Source organism: Heterodontus francisci, chromosome 3, assembly GCF_036365525.1.
Source record: "Heterodontus francisci isolate sHetFra1 chromosome 3, sHetFra1.hap1, whole genome shotgun sequence".
Lineage (NCBI taxonomy): Eukaryota > Metazoa > Chordata > Chondrichthyes > Heterodontiformes > Heterodontidae > Heterodontus > Heterodontus francisci.
In genome coordinates, this window is record NC_090373.1 from 104,154,698 (window position 1) to 104,173,972 (window position 19,275).

General features: G+C 41.7%; 1 protein-coding gene across 7 annotated transcripts in view; it reads right to left on the bottom strand.

The window, feature by feature from the left end:
- LOC137359169 (nuclear receptor coactivator 7-like) overlaps positions 1 to 19,275 on the bottom strand; it is a 141,126-nt gene that overhangs the window by 37,164 nt on the left and 84,687 nt on the right. For 6 of the 7 annotated variants that reach the window (XM_068025276.1, XM_068025269.1, XM_068025257.1 and 3 more), the window contains 7 exons: positions 12,983 to 13,056; positions 12,659 to 12,766; positions 12,451 to 12,558; positions 12,077 to 12,235; positions 10,407 to 10,591; positions 8,905 to 9,686; positions 7,004 to 7,172 (listed from right to left, as the gene is read on the bottom strand). In XM_068025276.1, the coding sequence (XP_067881377.1) occupies positions 7,004 to 7,172; positions 8,905 to 9,686; positions 10,407 to 10,591; positions 12,077 to 12,235; positions 12,451 to 12,558; positions 12,659 to 12,766; positions 12,983 to 13,021 (1,550 nt within the window). In that variant the 5' untranslated portion in view covers positions 13,022 to 13,056. The remainder of the gene's footprint in view (positions 1 to 7,003; positions 7,173 to 8,904; positions 9,687 to 10,406; positions 10,592 to 12,076; positions 12,236 to 12,450; positions 12,559 to 12,658; positions 12,767 to 12,982; positions 13,057 to 19,275) is intronic. The other variant, XM_068025251.1, reaches the window with a different exon arrangement.

Below are 19,275 nucleotides of genomic sequence, written 5' to 3' on the forward strand. Positions count from 1 at the left end.
AGGCCATCCCTGATGATGGTTAGTTGCTGCTTTATGCTCTCACTTTCTCCACTCACTCCTCACCCTCATTCTGAAAGGTGCCAAGAAATGGAAACTGATGATGGGATGACAGTGGACCTTCTGTTTTCCTCCCCTTTACCAACTACCACCCACCAACCCCCCAATCTTTCCCTTCATGCTTTTGTGCTTTCCAATAGTTAAGAACTGCCGGCTGCTCAGCCACTGCAGCCTCAGGTGGAAGGACGAGAGGAAGAAGAGAGAGCTCTGAGGAAGAAGCACCATCATTTGACCTAACACTCTCAGCCACCAGCTCAGATACTGGCACTGCACAAACATTAGAGTCTAGTTTAGAGTTGTATCTGCATGTGGTGAGTCATTGAGCACAAGTGGGCTGCAGCCAGACTAGGGCAATAGGTCAGTTCCCCAGAGGGCGTATCACACCAGTTATGCTGCAGGGAACTCAGATAAGGACCTATGGGGGCAGACTACAGGGGAACGCTGATGAACATGTACTCCAAGATGCTTGGTGCATTGGCAGGCTTGCCAGATAAGCCATAGTCACAGGCCAGGAGCAGGGAGGAGTCCAGCTACACCAGAGCAAAGCTTGGAGCCCAAACTTTCCACCAAGACAGTTTTTTTCTTCTTAGAACATAGAACATAGAACAGTACAGCACAGTACAGGACGTTCGGCCCACGATGTTGTGCCGAACCTTTAACCTACTCTAAGATCAAACTAACTAACTACCCTTCATTCTACTATCATCCATGTACCTATCCAAGAGTCGCTTAAATGCCCCTAATGTATCTGCTTCTACTACCACCGCTGGCAGCGCATTCCACGCACCCATCACTCTCTGTGTAAAGAAACTACCTCTGACATCTCCGCGAAACCTTCCTCCAATCACCTTAAAATTATGCCCCCTGGTGATAGCCCTTTCCACCCTGGGAAAAAGTCTCTGACTATCCACTCTATCTATGCCTCTCATCATCTTGTACCCCTCTATCAAGTCACCTCTCATCCTTCTTCGCTCCAATGAGAAAAGCCCTAGCTCCATCAATCTTTCTTCATAGGACATGCCCTCCAGTCCAGGCAGCATCCTGGTAAATCTCCTCTGCACCCTCTCTCTAAAGCTTCCACATCCTTCCTTTAATGAGGCGACCAGAACTGAACACAATATTCCAAGTGTGGTCGAACCAGGACCTTATAGAGCTGCAGCATAACCTCGCGGCTCTTAAACTCAATCCCCCTGTTAATGAAAGCCAACACACCATAGGCCTTCTTAACAACCCTATCAACTTGGGTGGCAACTTTGAGCGATCTATGGACATGGACCCCAAGATCCCTCTGTTCCTCCACACTACCAAGAATCCTGTCTTTAAGCTTGTATTCCGCATTCAAATTCGACCTTCCAAAATGAATCACTTCACACTTTTCCAGGTTGAACGCCATCAGCCACTTCTCAGCCCAGCTCTGCATCCTGTCAATGTCCCGTTGCAACCTACAACAGCCTTCCACACTATCCACAACTCCAGCAACCTTCGTGTCATCGGCAAACTTGCTAACCCAGCCTTCCACTTACTCTTCCAAGTCATTTATAAAAATCACAAAGAGCAGAGGTCGCAGAACAGATCTTTGTGGAACACCACTGGTCACCGAGCTCCATGCTGAATACTTTCCATCTACTACCACCCTCTGACTTCTATGGGCCAGCCAATTTTGTATCCAGACAGCCAACTTTCCCTGAATCCCATGCCTCCTTACTTTCTGAATGAGCCTACCATGGGGAACCTTATCAAACGTCTTGCTAAAATCCATATACACCACATCCACTGCTCTTCCTTCATCAATATGTTTTGTCACATCTTCAAAGAATTCAATAAGGCTTGTGAGGCATGACCTGCCCCTCACAAAGCCATGCTGACTGTCTCTAATCAAACTATGCTTTTCCAAATAATCATAAATCCTGTCTCTCAGAATCCTCTCCAATAATTTGCCCACTACCGACATAAGACTGACTGGTCTATAATTCCCAGGGTTATCCCTATTCACTTTCTTGAACAAGGGAACAACATTTGGCCTCCTTATCTCGAGAGACAATGGGTAAGCGCCTGGAGGTGGTCAGTGGAGCAGCGCCTGGAGTGGCTATAAAGGCCAATTCTAGAGTGACAGGCTCTTCCACAGGTGCTGCAGAAAAATTTGTTTGTCGGGGCTGTTACACAGTTGGCTCTCCCCTTGCGCTTCTGTCTTTTTTCCTGCCAACTGCTAAGTCTTTTCGACTCGCCACACTTTAGCCCCGCTTTTATGGCTGCCCGCCAGCTCTGGCAAACGCTGGCAACTGATTCCCACGACTTGTGATCAATGTCACAGGACTTCATGTCGCGTTTGCAGACATCTTTAAAGCGGAGACATGGACGGCCGGTGGGTCTGATACCAGTGGCGAGCTCGCTGTACAATGTGTCTTTGGGGATCCTGCCATCTTCCATGCGGCTCACATGGCCAAGCCATCTCAAGCGCCTGCCAGACCAATCCATAATGGAGTGTCTGCTGTCTCCGCTTTCAATGCAGCAGGGGCGAGGCCTCCTGATGCATCAGTGCTGCAGTGGGAGCTCATACAGAGGTCATGAGGACCCTGGCTTCCGGCATGCATGCTCTGACTGCTGCCATACAGTCTCAGCTATCATCAAGGACACGGATCTCAGTGCTCGAACAGGCATGCAGGCTGATTATGGGGATCGCTCAGGTGCTGCCCACTGAGATTGACAGTGGCACAGTGGAACACAAACCTGCTGTCCTCTCTCAGGATGACAGTGTTCGTGCTCCCACCACTGCCACTCCACCAGTGTCCTTTCTGTTGCCTCTCAGCTAGCTAGTCAAGACAGCTGGGGTCATGCTGAGATGGTGCAATCCAAAGTCGGGTCCTCAAGGCCCAGAGTTGCTCAAGGGTATTCTGAAAGGCCATTTGAAGTTTCCTCCAGTAAAAATCATCAGCCTTCCACCAGCCTCGCTGCAGCCACTGGAGTCGACTACGTAGCAGCACTAGGGCAGGCAAAGGTACCCGCAAGACAGGCACTAAGGGGACGGATAATAGTGATTGTTTCTGCTCTTTTTATATTATTGACGCACTGCTGGATAGTTATTGAGTGAGGGTTGTTGCTGTTGGTCTTTATTAATTGATGTTGGCCAAGAGGACTGTGTCATGGGGAGTCTGAAATGGATGCACAGTAAGGGAATGGTGGATCCATTTTGAAAGTGGAAAAGTTCCTCTCTCGCTTCATCTCGTCGCATGTGGTGCATATGGTCTCCTCCTTTCCACCACTTTCTCCCCCAAGGTGGCCTCCAGATCCCTATGAGGTTGTGGAGGGCGCAGCACAGCACCACAAACATGAAGACCCTTTTGGAAGTGGACTGCAGAGATCCCAAGCGATCTAAGCAGCGAAATCACTGCTCAAGGAGACCAAAGGCTGGCTCCACGTCTTTCATTGAAGGCCCTCTGACCGTGGTAGGATGGCTGAAAGAGGTCATGAGCCATGTGCACAGCGGGTAGCCCGCGTCACCAAGCACCCATCCTGTTGTCTGTCTTGGAAGCGTGAAGATAGTGGGAATTGCTGCCTGTCGCAGGATGAAAGCATTGTTGGAGCTTCAGCATAGTGGGCATTCAATGATTTCTTCGTATGGTCGCACACCAACTGCACATTGATTGAGTGGAAGCCCTTGCGTATTGCTCCCCATTGATGTGGAAGGTCTGCAAAGCCACATGTGCGCAGTTGATGGTACCCTGCACCATCAGAAAGCCTGCTATCCTGGCAAATCCTTGTGCCCTTTTGTCCTGGTCTTCCCTCCTCAGGAAGAAAATGAAATCCCCTCTCCTCCTGCAGGGTCCCTGTTACCTCCCTGATGCTTCTACGGACGAATTTGCAACATGTTGCTGATGTTACTTATGGGAGCCTGGAAGGATCCCATCACATACAGAGGGTGACAGTGATCTTTGCAGCCACAGGAGGGGCCATCTTGCCTTTGTTTGAAGCTCCAGGTCGTCGTGAAGGAGATGACACAACTCTATCACTACCTCCTTAGTGTCCTGAAGCCTCCTGAAGCACTCCTCCTGGGTCATCACAACGTAGGAGCGGTGCTCATTGAAGATCCTTTCAGGGATAGGACCTGCTAAAGACAGCCTCCCTTTTCTTTCCTCCTTGCAGAGGTTCCCCTCTCTGCCTATCCTGCTCATGTTGCAGAGCAGGGGGCACTGTGACTACTGTCCCCATACAAGACAATATTATTTTCTGCCTTTCTGTAATCAGCAAAGACCTACAAAGTTCTCTAACAATTCACCACAGTGCTTCCACCAACTTTGCCCGAGCACAAGTAAATCAAAAGCACTTCAGATGCATCCTACTGAGCAGCCTTTTAAATAGCCTCAGAACAGGGACCATCTTGCTTCCTAACATTTCAGGAGTGAATAAGAAAGACATTGCTAACACATTCATTAACCAATTTTGGTATCCTGATGTGGCAGATGTCAGTGATGTCACAATCACGCACAGTGACTTTGAGTGCACGCAGGAGACGCAACCACTCCAGCTGAATCACACAGCACAGGAAGCAACCAGCGGTGTCTCCTGCTCTACGAATATAAAGTTGGGCCTGCATAAAGCAGCACTTCATGAATGAATTTTGTTTCCTGGGAATCTGAAGTATCAGAACATGTATATTTAGGTTAACTGATGGACCCATCCACAATAGTGGCTTAATTGGTGTTTTTAGTTCAAAAATGGTAATTAACTTATGTAATAAACTTGATTAGCAACACGCAGAATCATTTCATTCTCTGCTATGAATTGGGCTACTGTGAAAACTGGTAAGACAGCAAGACTACTCAAGACAGTGTGTGCACCATTCTTGCACCTACATATGCAGGCAGTGTATATAAGTATGAAAATTATTGTTGAACAAACCCAATTATGTGTTGAGAAAGAATGCAGATGATTGGATAGAGTTGACTCTAGTCTGTTTCATAATTTTAAGCAGACAAAAAGTCAGTACATGAAAAAAAGTTTCCAAAAGTTCTGATCTGCAAAATGCGTATTCAATGAGGAAAAATCCTTGGTACTATTAATACTTTAGTGAATGTTTTACACAGAAAATCAATCAAATGTCACATGGTTTATATACTTAGCCTAATCATTTATAGTCTTTGTTCAAAGGTCCAATGTGGATTGTCAGAAAAAAAAAATCAAGGATAAAAGTAGAGGTCAGCTGTATGAACAGATTGCGCAGCACTGAATTCCACTAGAAAACGTGAACATCTTCAGAATGGTATTGAAATAGCAAAGGTTGAAGCTGAAAGAAACTTACGAACCTCAATAGTCTTGACACTAAACATGTCCAACTAATGCACAGCAGCAACTAACATAGCCAACAGAATGTTGAACGATAAAGCCAAAATAGTAGAACGTCAATTAGAAAAAGTTGCGATTCAAACTGTACAGTGCTCTGGACCATTTCTTGAGTACTGCACCCAGTTCTTATTATCACGATACAAAGTAGAAATTCAACTGTTGTAAGCACTTTCGGAAGAGCCACAAGGCTGATATCTATTGCCAAAGGTCTGAGTTACAAGGAATGATTGGAGAAAGTTAAGCTTTTTGGCCTGGAAAGGAGGTGCTTGAGAGGTGGCCCTATAAAGAGCGTTAAAAGATATGTGGAATTTAGCAAGAGAAGAACAAGGGGACAGGTTCAAAATAGTACAAAGGAAGGAATAAAAATATCAGGAAATAATTCTTCACACACAAGAGCAACCAATACATGGAGCAGCGTCCTAAATTGAGTTGCAAAGGTGAAAACATTGGGATCATTTGAGACAACTGGAACCTGTAATGGGAGGACTTTGGTTGCATCAAGATCATTCCAATGGCCACCTTCATCCATAGATCATCTTCTGTCCTGCTGACTCTGTCTTAATAATCAAATGATCTACTACAGCCTGAAATTCTCTCCCTAAATGCCTTTGCACCTCCACTTAAAGACCCTACCGAAACCCAACTCTGTATCCTCTTTAGCTCAGTATCCATTTTGCTGCTTACACCTTTGTGAAGCACTTTGGACTTTCCCTACACTAAAGATACTGAACAATTACAAACTTGTTGTTTCTAGCTCCTACACAATGTTTGAAAATATACTGAAACATGGGCTGGAATTGTGCACCCCCTGCGGGAGCAGGCTGGAGGTGGGGTGTAAAATTGTGTGGGAGGTGGGGGTGCCATTCCCGTCACGTTCCGACAACCCCCTTGAATTTTACGAGTGGCGGGGGAGGTGACAAACAGCACACCCGCCCCAGGCCAATTGAGGCCCTTAAATGACCAATTAATTGCCACTTAAGTGCCTCCTCCTGTCGCCACTGGTATTTTACCAGTGGCAGCCGGGAACTTGAGCATCTGTGGAGGCCACCCGGTAAAATCAGATGGCCTCCTTGCGGGCCGGGGGAGTGGGGGGGTGCCCTCCTAATCAGGCACCCCGTGCCCCACAGAGGACTCTCCCAGCAGCACAAGCAATCCCTGCTGGAGCACCTCCCCCGACCCTCCGAACCGACCCCCAACCCCCTCACCAGGGCCCAACACCCCACCCACCTTTAGGAGGCCGAAGTCCACATTCCCCTTTTGGCTGGGCGCAGACCCAGCAGTGGCCACTGCTCCCGGTGGCACTGCTGGGACTGAGGAGTTGCCGGCACGCAGATTGTCTGGCAGCTCTTGGAGGTGAGACGTCTTGCCTCAAGAGGGGTGGAAGTCCCGCATGAGGCCAATTAAGAGCCTGAGCCACGTAAAATCATAGCGTGGCTGCCAAGCCCAGCAGACTCGCACCTGAATTTCTGGCCGGTGGGCGGGGCATTTGCCTCAACGTAAAATTTCAAAATGTTGCAGAAGTTTCTTATTAAAATAAGGTTCATTAGAAAAATGATCAGCTACTGAAGCTTTAGCATACAAAATATCTAAACATTCAAGAACTAACCTTTCTTGTGGAACTGCAAACCAATACTCTGGCTGCTTCTCTCTCTTCACATTTTGATGCAGAGTAGTCATGCTATATGATACAAATGACTTTCGCATTGGTCTCCCAACTTTAATGCAAAGAAACATGGGTGGTTTCCTACTCTTCTCCTCCTTTGATGGAAGCATGTCTGGAAATAATATTAAAATGTGCAGAGGAAGGTCTTACTTCTATTGATATAAATGGATTTTTGTAATTACAATGAACTATTGAAATGAAAATAAATCAGGTAACTCTGTCTTCTCATCACCCATTGCCCTCTTTTCACTGGACTCCCCTTAAAACCCGGCTCTGACAAAAGTTTTTGGTCATCCCTTCTAATATCTCCTCCTTCAGCTCAACATTCATTTCCTCTTCCACTTCTGTGAAGTCCCTTGGACTGCTTTCTTCTCATTAGAGGCACCATACGTTTTTGTCATGAGAAGATCTGATAAAGCTGACCAAATTGAAAGATTTTGATCAGGCAAATAGCGAAAACTATTACCACTGGTTGGGGAATCTAACCAGAGGGCATAAATCTAAGAAAGTCTTCCAAGAACAAAGAGAGAGGGGTTAAGAGATTTATCTATTTTACGCAGAGCATTGTTAGGACCATTAAAAACTTGATATCACAGAAGGTGGCCATTGAGATGATCCTGTATGTGCCTGCTCTTTGCCAGAGCAATCTAAAACTAATCCCACTGCCCTGCTCTACTCATAACTCTCTTTTTCTAGCTTTCTACTTATCCCTTAAAATACACAGTGGGCTCTGTCTCAACCTCTTCCTGCAGCAAAGCATTCCATGCTCCAACAGACCTCTGCATAAATAAATTTCTCCTAACCTCTCTCCTCATTCTTACTGGTAATTTTCATTTGATGAACTCTCATCACAGTCTCCCCAGCCAAAGAAATAGTCTTTCTACATTCACGTCATCAAAACCCTTCACAATTTTACCAGTGTTCTGAATATGCTCTTAGTCAGCTCAGTTCCAACAGATATAGAACCAGTACCTCAAATCTTTCCTCATAACTATACTTCCTTATCCCTGATAAATCTATGCTGCATTCACTCTAAGGCTTTCCTGTCTTTGAGAAGGAGGCACCCAAAATCTACACACAGTACTCTACTGTGTCCTAATCATTGCCTTGTGCAAATTTATCCTCATCGCTTTGCACTTGTATTCTTTTGCCCTAATTATAAAACCCAAAACACCTTTTTTGTGCCTTTATTATAGAATTTTTACAGCAAAAAGAGCATTATGGATCTGCTTCCATCACTTTTTCTGGTTGGGCATTACATGTTTCAACATCCTACTGTGCAAACATTTTTTCCAACCTTTATTTAGTGATGATGAATTTATACCCTCTAGTTACCAACCAGTGCAAATAGTCTTCCAAATTTATTGAAACCCTTAATAAATTTTGAGCACGTATGTTAAATCTCTTCCTAACCTTTACATATAGCTTACTCAACACCTTGAAGGAATTATGCATTTGCACCCTCTGGTGTCTCAGTTCCTCCACACCATTCCACATTGTTCCATTGTATGTATAGTGCCATTCCTTGTCCACCCTCCCAAAATGTATCCCACTCTTGTCCATTTCACATTGTATCTTTTACCTAACTGTCCATTGTACTAATCTATGTCCTAAAATATTTTACAATCTTCAATGGTTGGACACCAGGAACAGTGCCAGAAATGGAAGTAGCTTTTAATAGGGAAAGGAACAAATATTTAAAGGAAATTTTTAATGGGATCTGAGGAAAAGCCATGAATGGAACCAAGTGTAAATTTTTTCCACAGAGCATAACAAACCAGGTAACCTGCTGTAAAATTCTGTGATTCTATGATTACAACAAATGTGAAATATTTGCTATTTACCTTCGATTGGTCCCTTAAGTTTGTTAAAGAAAGCCTGTAGTTCTGATTGACAACCAGCTTCAAGATTATCTTCCTCAATTACTTCCTTCAAAGCAGATTTTGCAGTTTCATTGTTTTGATCAACACCAGATGAACACACCAGCACCAATGGAGTTTTTCCTTCTTTATTCAAACCATTTTCAAGGTTGGTCCCTTTGCTTCTAGCAGTTGAAATGCTATCACAGTTACAGGTAATTTCACTGTCCGCAGAACTGCCCTCATCTAATGGAACACCTGCCATTCTATATGGGCTTTCAAAAGAACAAATACAGATTTTTGACAATTGCCCAGTTACAGTTTTTTGAAGCATGGTTTGTTGGTCATTGCAATCACTAATTTTCACAAGTAAGTTGTCATGTTTCTCACGCTCCACTGGATCAGACATATCTGTAGGTTTCTTTTCAGTAGCTGAATAATTTTTGTAATATTCATGGTTTTTCTGGTCAGACTCAGCTGTACTGTGTTTTAACAGTGTATTTTCAGCAACATCTCTATGAACAACATTAGAAGCTGCAGCATTTTCCTCTTTAACTGGGGATGGTGCAAGTTCCGTAAAAACTTCATCAGATGCATCTTCCATCCTTTTTTGGATAGGACAACAGATTTCCAAAGAATCATGTGCCTTCAACTGATGATTTTTACTCATTCCCTTGAAACGGTTAAATGGATTTAGGTCCTTCTCAGCAGACAGATCATCCCAATCTCCAGGCCTATACAGAGGAGAGAGATCCTTTGGTACATCACTGTCAAGATAAATGATGTATGCATATGGGATGTTAAACCAAAAATAAAAATAAATGAACACAAAAAAGTCAAATAAAATCTAAAATCTTGAAATGAAAACAAAAGTAACGAGGAAAGTAACTTAAAATTGTACAAGTAAAATGCAGTACAAGAACATACGAACATACGAATTAAGAGCAGGAGTAGGTCACTTGGCCCCTCGAACCTGCTCCACCATTCAATAAGATTGTGACTGACTGGATTGTAATTTTGACTCACATTCCTACCTACCCCTGATAACCTTGCACCCCCTTGCTTATCAAGACTCTATCAATTATCTTATCTACAAATCTCAGAACTCTCAGTACGATTTAAACATTTAAAACTGCAGCAATGTAGCAAAGCAATTCAGAATTGGATACTTTCTACTTTAAAGCCTTTCTGCAAAGTAAATATTGCAGATGTAATGAATAGATGTTTTTGTCAATTTTATTAATTTTTTTTTACCCTGTTAGTAGATCCAGTACTCCTAGTTTCTGTCAGTGTCTTTTTTGCTATGTCATTTAAAGCCTTCTATGTGCTACTTTTACTAAATGTTAGACTTTCTGATCAGAGAATACTTTATACTATATGGCAAATTTACTATTAAAGGCCTGTAATAGTGCACCAGTTAAGGCAAAGTGATTTTCCAAAGCAGTAGTAATATTTAAAGGTAAATTTGTTATTAAAAAATTACTTACGATGGAAGTGCATCTTTAATCTTCATGTGGGAGATATCAGGGTATAAGGCAATGGATATGACTTCTTCCATGGGACAAATGAGCCCATACTCCTCGCAACCATTTTCTATGACAAGGGAATCAGACTTGTGCGGGTCAAACATTATGTTGTTTGGAGTGACGATCATAACTCCTCCCACCACACCCTGATGGTGAAAAATGATATGTAATTGTACAATGTACAGAATACAAGAGAAAATCACAATAGTTGTAACAGATCCAGGTTTTTTTTTGTTTAAAATGCTATGCTCTCGACTACAACTCATCACATGGTATAATGATTTGAGGCTATCACAATTTTTTTCCCCTAAATTCCAAAGTTAATGAAAAAGAAAAATTTGCATTTATATAGAACGTCACCACCTCTGAATATTTATTTGAAAGTACTTTAAACAACATCAAATTCTTTGCACGGCAAGGAATGTTATGTAAGCATAGCACGAACCAACAATGACATGAATGAGCAGCTAACTGGTTTTTGTAGTTGTGGCAAATGAAGGAATGCTGGTCTAGACATCAAGAGGATTCTGTTCTTCTTCAAATAGTACCAGGGGATTATTTAATATCCACCTAGACCACTGGAACAGGCAGTAAAGGTCCATGTCATCCAAAACATGGTATTCCCCCAGCAGAACAAAACTTTCACAGGTCTACACTGAAGGGTCTTCATAAATTATGTGCTGTAACCTGAAAGCAGCAACCAACTGAGCCAAAATTACATTGTTCAGGGAACTAATTCTAGGTTATAGCATCTGAACATTTAGCCTCCGATGGTGATACACGGAACAGGGCATAATTCAGAGGCAGAGGAGAGGAAGATACAGATAAAGTTTTATGGTTAGAGAAAATGGCTTAGATGAGGAGCAGCAAGGTCGTGCGTGGCTCTGGAGCATAGGTAGCCAATAAAGTTGGCCGAGGACAAGGATGATGGATGTCCATAAAATCTTGGACTATCTCTGTTCAATAGTCTACATTCTCTTTATCCTCCAAAATGTGTTCATTTTAAAAAAAAATACTTTCATGCTCACATTTGCATATGTGCATACAAGAGTGATGCAAGACTATCCTGATCTGGTACTTTGAACGAAGAGTGTAGATCTATACTTTGATTATACAAAACTACCCAGAATAATTGATTTGCTCTGTTAAACATTGACTAAAGAATCAACAGAACAAGAAATTCCTCTTTCCTCCTCCTCTCCCATCACAAGAGAAGAGACATCTTTTATTTATTTCAAGAAATACATTGAAAAAGGAATTCTTGGGCACTTTGTTATTTGATTTTATAATAATCTTTGATTATTGTGAAGGATTTTGTACAATGATTAAATTCAGCTTTTGGAAAACTTATTACATTTTCCTAAATCAAATCTGCATATGTGCAAAACATATAAAAGTGTTCAGGAAAGGCAAAAAGAAAGCTGAAATGATCTTAGAAAGGCATGGCGCTTTCTTAGCGGAAACAGTAAATTAAATCAATTGTCAACAATAGAGCAACTAGTAAACCTGGACTTTAGGCATTCAGTTTTACATGGTCAGAGTCTCAGTTCTCCTCTAAAACATGCTTACTCCCAGAGGATGTGAAAGAAGAGGCAGAGATTCAAATTTATCAAGGTAATCACGGCGGTTACCTCGCCATCTGTTATGTATCTGCAGTTCATTTTCAAAAACTTCTCAGTAAGTGGTTCGTCATCTTCTGAACCTGATGATGTTACTCTCACACTAGATTGTGAATGCACTGGTGAGGAGAGGAAATTCCTTGCAGTTACTTTTCTTGCAAGATCAGCATCCTGTAACGGTTAGACCAGTCACTTAAGTTTATATGTAAAAGTTACCATGAATACCTCAAGTAAGATATTTTAAGAAATTGAGAACTATATTTCTACCTTTCCATTGATGCTTTTTAATATATTATTTACATACAAAATCCTCTGGTCTATCAACAGGATCTACAATAATTTATTATTTCTCGAACAAAATATTGGATAATGACTTGAATACTTACTGGAAGTTTATCATACTCAGCATCAGATGATGGTGGAGTAAGAGGGCTACCACAGTCTGGGGAATTTGCTGTGCCAGATGAAGAATGTGTATCAGGTACATATAAAATCTGCAAGATGTAGAGGGCACTTTGAGCTTAAGAAACCTCCAAAAATATGTAAACATTAAATTAGTATTTGTGAAATTTTGTAAAGTTACTAAAGCCATACCTGACCAGGAACAACAACACGACTGAAAAGCCTGTTAATCTGCACAAGTTCATTTGGAGTAACATCAAATTTCAAAGCGATGGTATTAAGTGTATCTTGAGATTCAGCCTACAATATATTTTTTAAAATTGAATTGTATTTCTCATATTACAGTCGCCATCTTATACAAGAATATTTCTTTCCCAATGACTCTTACATATTTCACTTACAATTACCTTACATTTTCTCCCAATTTCTCTCACCATACCCAACTTCTCATCTATATTTATCTGGATATCCATTATAATAATTATACAACTTACAAATCAGTAATTGAATTTGTACCATGTATTTAGTGGTTCCCGTTGGCCTCTGGGCAATCATTTTCTTATCCTTCTCATTGTTTATCGGACTGTCACCTTTTTAAAAAAACATAAAAATATCAAACAAATCTCTACTTAAACATCAGTTAAATTTTGCATCAACACGAGTCAATTGTTCAAAATCTTTAAGAAATAATCCTAAACGGTTTACAAAACACAGTATTCTACAGCTCAGATCTTTTCTAAGTACATATACTGTTATTTTCTGGTAACCAACTGCAAATTATCAACTTGTAGTGACTGGATTATAATTATTATAACTTCATTTAGAAAGTCAAACACAATTTAAAAACCCATCCCAATGTGTGTATAAGTAAAATAAGAAATATATAGGTAGGATTAACAGTCAATATGCTCATTTCAAGTATCAACTTAAGATCATGTGCATGATCACCAAGTGACAATCACTTAAGTATCCATTATTTTTACATCTCTAGCTTTGATATATTAGAATTCTTCCATATAGTGCACTTCCTGTAACTGTAACAATTACTTCCTGTAATTAGTTCTCACCATGCAATGTCTGAGACACAATATGTATCATATTACTGCTACGGGACTCACTCCAGCTCTGATCCTTGTAGCTAATGAGCTGCATCTCTGACCTAAGTGGCAACATTTATACTACCTATGAAGATCGGACAGCTCATCTGGCCTAACTCCTACCAACTATTTCCTCTGACCACTCGCCAGACACAACTTCCAATCCATCCTATCCCAACAGTCAATCCACTGCTGGCCACTCCCTAGTTACCAATCCCGCAATTATCAGTCCTCTCACTCATTCTAACCTCCTGTTGTCACCCCCATGCCATTTGCCAGGTACGGAGCTGGAACTAACTGCTGGTTGTTCAAAATGCTTAATGTGCTTAAATTATGTTTGCCAACATATATAGTTTAGGTGCATTAGCGCTTAAAAAAAAACTCACAGCATGCTTCCAGCTGCTTGTGTAAGTTCTTCTTTGGATGGGAAAGACATGATGAAAGCGGACGGTCCCCATTCTCCTGCATCCCCTCCAGCTACCCAGTAATACCAGTAAACCCAAGTCACCCACCCCCAAAAAGAACACTGCCAGATCCTAGGCTTTCAACAAACCCAGATCTTACCCTCATGCTCTTAGAAATGAAGACAACTCTCCGCAATATTCTCAAATACTGTCATTCCCCCTACCCAGAACTGCAATATCCCAGGATCACCCTCCCAACACAGCAATTCACCTAATCATGACTCTCAGTGCACCTATACCTAAACTCCCTCCCACATTGCCAGCCTCTCCCCAAACACATTCTGTAACCTGCCAATTCATCCCACAGCCTCAGACTATCAATTTGCCATCTCAGCAATTCACCAACACTTGCAGAATCTCAACATATCAGGTCCAGTAGTCCTGAAGTCGGGTACTACCATACCTGAAGACCCTCCTCTCCACAGTATTTCCACATCCCACCAGCCTCTGCAGAACTCCTACATGCCCAGAACCACCAACTCTACATTGGCAGACCACAAATGTCTCCGCAACTCAGCATTACTATACACCTAACTACCTACAACCTGGAATATCTTTCAGGTCCTCAAAACATTTGAGATATATGCAAACATATGATGGCGGGAATAAAAGCCAATGATTTACAATCTCATGAAAATAAACAATCACATAATTCAGTCTAAAAATACCAACACTCCCACAATACTTCGTAATAAAAACCCAATTTGATTTATTCAATCACTGTAAATTAATGCCATAATCCTACATGGGTATAAAAACATATCTTCCAATTCACATGAGCGAAGACACAGAAAATTTGGATATATTCCATACACAATTTCCTCATTGTATTTGCTGGAAATTCTGTTCTTGTATACTGCATATGTATTTGAACATGCAGGCTTTGCACACCTGCATCCAAAGTCCTTTGCCATCATAGTTACTACTCATTATAAAATAAGCCTACCACCTGCAACAAAAGCATAATCTTCAAAGTACAAACAACATTTGCACAACAGTTTCCTTATGGTTTCTGAACCATAATTTACTATGACAACCGATTCTGTCTCCCCTTCTACATCTCTACCTCCAGCTTAACGGGAAAAGAGATTGGAGTCCTTATAGGAAGTGGGGTAGGGGAAAAGTATAATCAAGGTAGTGGTGGAGTCATTGGGCTTATAATTGAAGCTAGCTGAAAGCCCATTCCCAGAGACAGAAAGAAGTCCAGGAAGGGAAGAGTCAGAAAAGACGCACAAGAATAAGGAATGGGTGGAAATTTGAAGCATAATTAATGATATTTATCAGATTTCATCAGGACAGGAAACCGCAGAGAAAAAAAGGACAGAGAAAGTACCTGTGTAAGACTGGAATAGAGTGTTCCATGTATCCTACAAAATCAGGCATAGCTGAGAATCCATGCAGGTTCCTACAGTGACACTTTTATCTGGAGGAAGTGAGTGGAATTAAAGAAAAAGTTGTTGAATTTAAGAATAAGCCCTGCCAGGAACAGGATGGTGATGGTGGATGGGGATTGGTTGGGCCATTGTTCAAGAAAGAAGCACAAGGTCCACAAGCTGTCTGATGAAAGATGTAGAGTAGATCCAGTGAAAAGAACAGGGTTGGGGCCAGGATTGGAATCCTTAAAGTAGCACAGCATCAGAAGAATCACGAATGTAGGTAGATAGGAACATGAAATGGGTGGGGATAGAGGGCAGTGGGAAAGAGTTAATATGTTTGGGGAGATAAGAGCAGGTTGAAATAATTGGCCTGCAGGACGAAACTTAGTAAGATTCTGCCTCTCTTCCAGTAGCTATTTCACAATGCTGTTTTAACTCAAAGAAATGCTACTAGTCCAATGTACAACTAAAGCTGAGAGCACCCATAAAGCTGCACGCAATCAACTGTCACAACCTTCAGGTCGAGATATGGGTATGAATTAAAAGGGGAGAGGGAACGAAAAACAGTACTACATAGGAATCCTTTCACTTTAAAAATTCATGGTATGTAAGAACTCAGACATTTGAGGTGTTTACGCTCTTTATAAATGCAAGATTCTTATTGTTTACTAGACACAAGGCATTAGCTAACAATATTTAAACTGTTATACACAATATTTTGCAGCTAATTTATCCCCACACCTATTTTAACTGAAGAAAATGTTGCTTGTTTTTAATCTTGGGGTTAAAAAAAATTGTTGTACATACAAGAAAGCCACTACAAGAAGTATTCTTTGCCACTCACTGTCTGTGCCCTGTTTCAAAGATTCTTGGTTCTCAGTGAACGTTAAATAACCAGAAGAAAACAATTCTTCACCACAAATTGCGCTTCCCAAGTAGTTCTGAATTAATTGAGAGTCAAAATCTTCCACATTTAAATAGGATCATGCATGAAGAATTCTTGAGCAAACATGTTTAAAATTTATCTGAGAATTCTGTTGATAAAAATAACTGTAAGAAGCCTCCAATTTTGTGCCTAATCAGTTTGATTAACGCTGAACAAACAGTCCAAATCATCAACACTAGCAAACTTTAGCAGAGATCTCATCATGCCATTCAGACTCAAAGCTGAAGGTTATTTTAAAGCAGCGGGTGGCTCTGAAATAGACGAGAGCACATGTTCAACATTTGCTTCTTTAGGAGCACTGTGATTCCAAGCAGCAGCTGTAAACACACCTGGCATATCTTAATCATCTTTTTACAATATTAAACCAGCAACAGGCAGCTCTGACTATAAAGCCATACAACAATACCAGTATACAGCAACATTATCTTTTGATTTCACATTCCTTACTACTTCTGCTACAAAAACAGGCAGACATTGTCGGTTTACAGGTTTGGAGTACTTGTGAGAGCTCCTTCTCATCATCACAATAGCAAAAATACATCTTGGATCCTGACTAGAACCATCAAACTTCTTGGCCCACAACTCAACTAATACAAAGAATGCTTTGAAAAACATATCTAAAAACTAATACACAGCTGTAGAGTGCAGTATATTTACATAAAAAAGAAAAAAAGGCCTGATTCATGCACAGCAGTTAAAATTGGGGCTACTCTGAGTTAGGGTTCCCAACCCTCCAACTTTGGACAGGAGTCTATCGGAACAGGTTTCCGAGCACTGCTGCTGGCAACTCAGGAAAGACGGTCCTTCCATGTGCAGTTTGTACATTCGCAGTACCCTAGTTGTTGTGGCTTGCAACCAGAGTTTGAGCCTTACTGGTCCCTTCACTATTCAAAATGCACAGCTTCATTGTGAGTTATGCAAATGGTGGCATCAGAGCCAATGAAAATTGCCTGGAAATTCCGTAAGTCCTGAGCGAGGGGGAGAGAGACAGAAAGGAAAGTGAAACAGAAAGGAAAGTGAAACAAAAAGTGGGGGAGAAACAAACTGGAGGAATGGAAAGAGAAACACAAACTGGGAAAGTGAGAGAGAACACAACACAACATAAACTGGGGGTGGCGGAAAGAGAAACAAATTGAGAGGGAGGGAAAGAGAAAGTGACACAAACTGCAGGAAGGGAGAGTTCATGTCAGCTTCTGATGTGCACCATCACATAACGTTTTATTTCTTGGATTTATAAATTATGTTATTAATCTCACTACAAAGCAAAAAGTCTAATATATTATTCAGGGCTCAGTGATACTAAGACACTCAACTAAGGTAAGTGTAATAACATTTGCAATATGTGGGCAAATTCAGGTTATTAAATGTCATGAGATTAAGCATGACAAGCAGTGTCATGTGATTGAACACCAGGTGATCGAATCTACACCATGTGATCACATCTTCAGGAGTATGTCAAACCAGAGTTCGCAACCCGACTGAGTTTGCAATGGTTCCCACGAGGTCATAACACCTAGCAGTATGCAGGACTGGAGCCAAATGAAAGGTAAGGGGACAAGGAAGATTTAATAGTGCTCAAACTTATTAAGAGTAAATAAGGAAAAAGGGTTTCCACTGGCAGGAAAGCCAGTAACCAGAGGACACAGATTTAAGATAAATAGCAAAAGAAACAGAGGGGAGATTAAGACAAAAAAAATTACACAGCAAGTAACCCTAGCCACCCAGCCACCACCACCACCACACCCCAACACCAAGGTGGTAAAAATCCTCCAACGGCTGATGTACCTGCTCTGTGTGCTTTCCGTATTTGCTCTAAAATTTTGTAATTAGAATACCCTGGACATCTCTCTTTCTTGCCAGTTACATGAATAGCAAAAACTTTCTCTTTTGGCAAGTTAAGGCTGTCCTAATTGCAATGTATTGTTATAGTATTATGTACTTTTTTTTGCTCAATCTATTAGTCTACAAATATGACACGATGAACGTTTCAATGGTGGAGAACTTTGGGAAACATTAGTCCAAGGTCATCTGTTCCTTCCAAGCATGCTACACTTGGCATGTGTCACATCTTAAGTTACTCATATACTGTATCCCAAACAAAGTCCCCTCTAAACTGCATGGCCATGCATCAATCTGAAGGTTCTCATGGAGGCCACGCACAAGTCAGCCCCTTTAAGTTACCACACATGCACAACTGCACAAAAAACTTAAAGGGGCCATGCACTTCGACAAATTGCCCACGCAGTCCAAAAACAGTTAGAGGGTATGTTGATCCCAAAATGTTACCTTCTGAAAGAAATCTATCTAATTTGCATTTGGATGAATGAATACCAATTACTCCATAGATGAACCACTGGCTCACTGAAATATTGAGCTGGATTTTAAGGTCCTAACATGCTTGGAGCAGAGTCCAGCAGCATGCAGGAAACCCAGACGTGCATCTACTGCATTACTATATCATTTCGGGCTTTCTCGACCAATTAGCTTGAGCGGGCGTGATGACAACCTTGTGAGTCAATTTCAACCCCAGTATTTAAGGGATACTCCAATACTTTGAGTGCTTCCAACTCCAAAACCACAACAAAAGGAATTGGCAGAATGGAATCCAGATGTTCAAGGACTGTGCCTCATTTTAGAGATGCCTCCCTGGGTGTGATGCTGGGAACTGTAAAGCCCCTGCAGGGAGATTCTCTTCCCTGCTGAAGGAAGAAACCTATGGGTGAAACAAAAAAGGCATGGGTAGAGGTTATCCATGAAGTCAGGTCAGAAGCAGGCGTTTGGTACCACACTCGTGGATTCAATGCTGAAAGCAGTGCAACGATCCAAGCAATGCAAGAAAGTTAGGCACAGTAGGACATTTATCTGCATTCTGCTGTGCACATCACCCCAAACACCTCACTCTGCTTTCTCCAAGCCTACTCCAGCA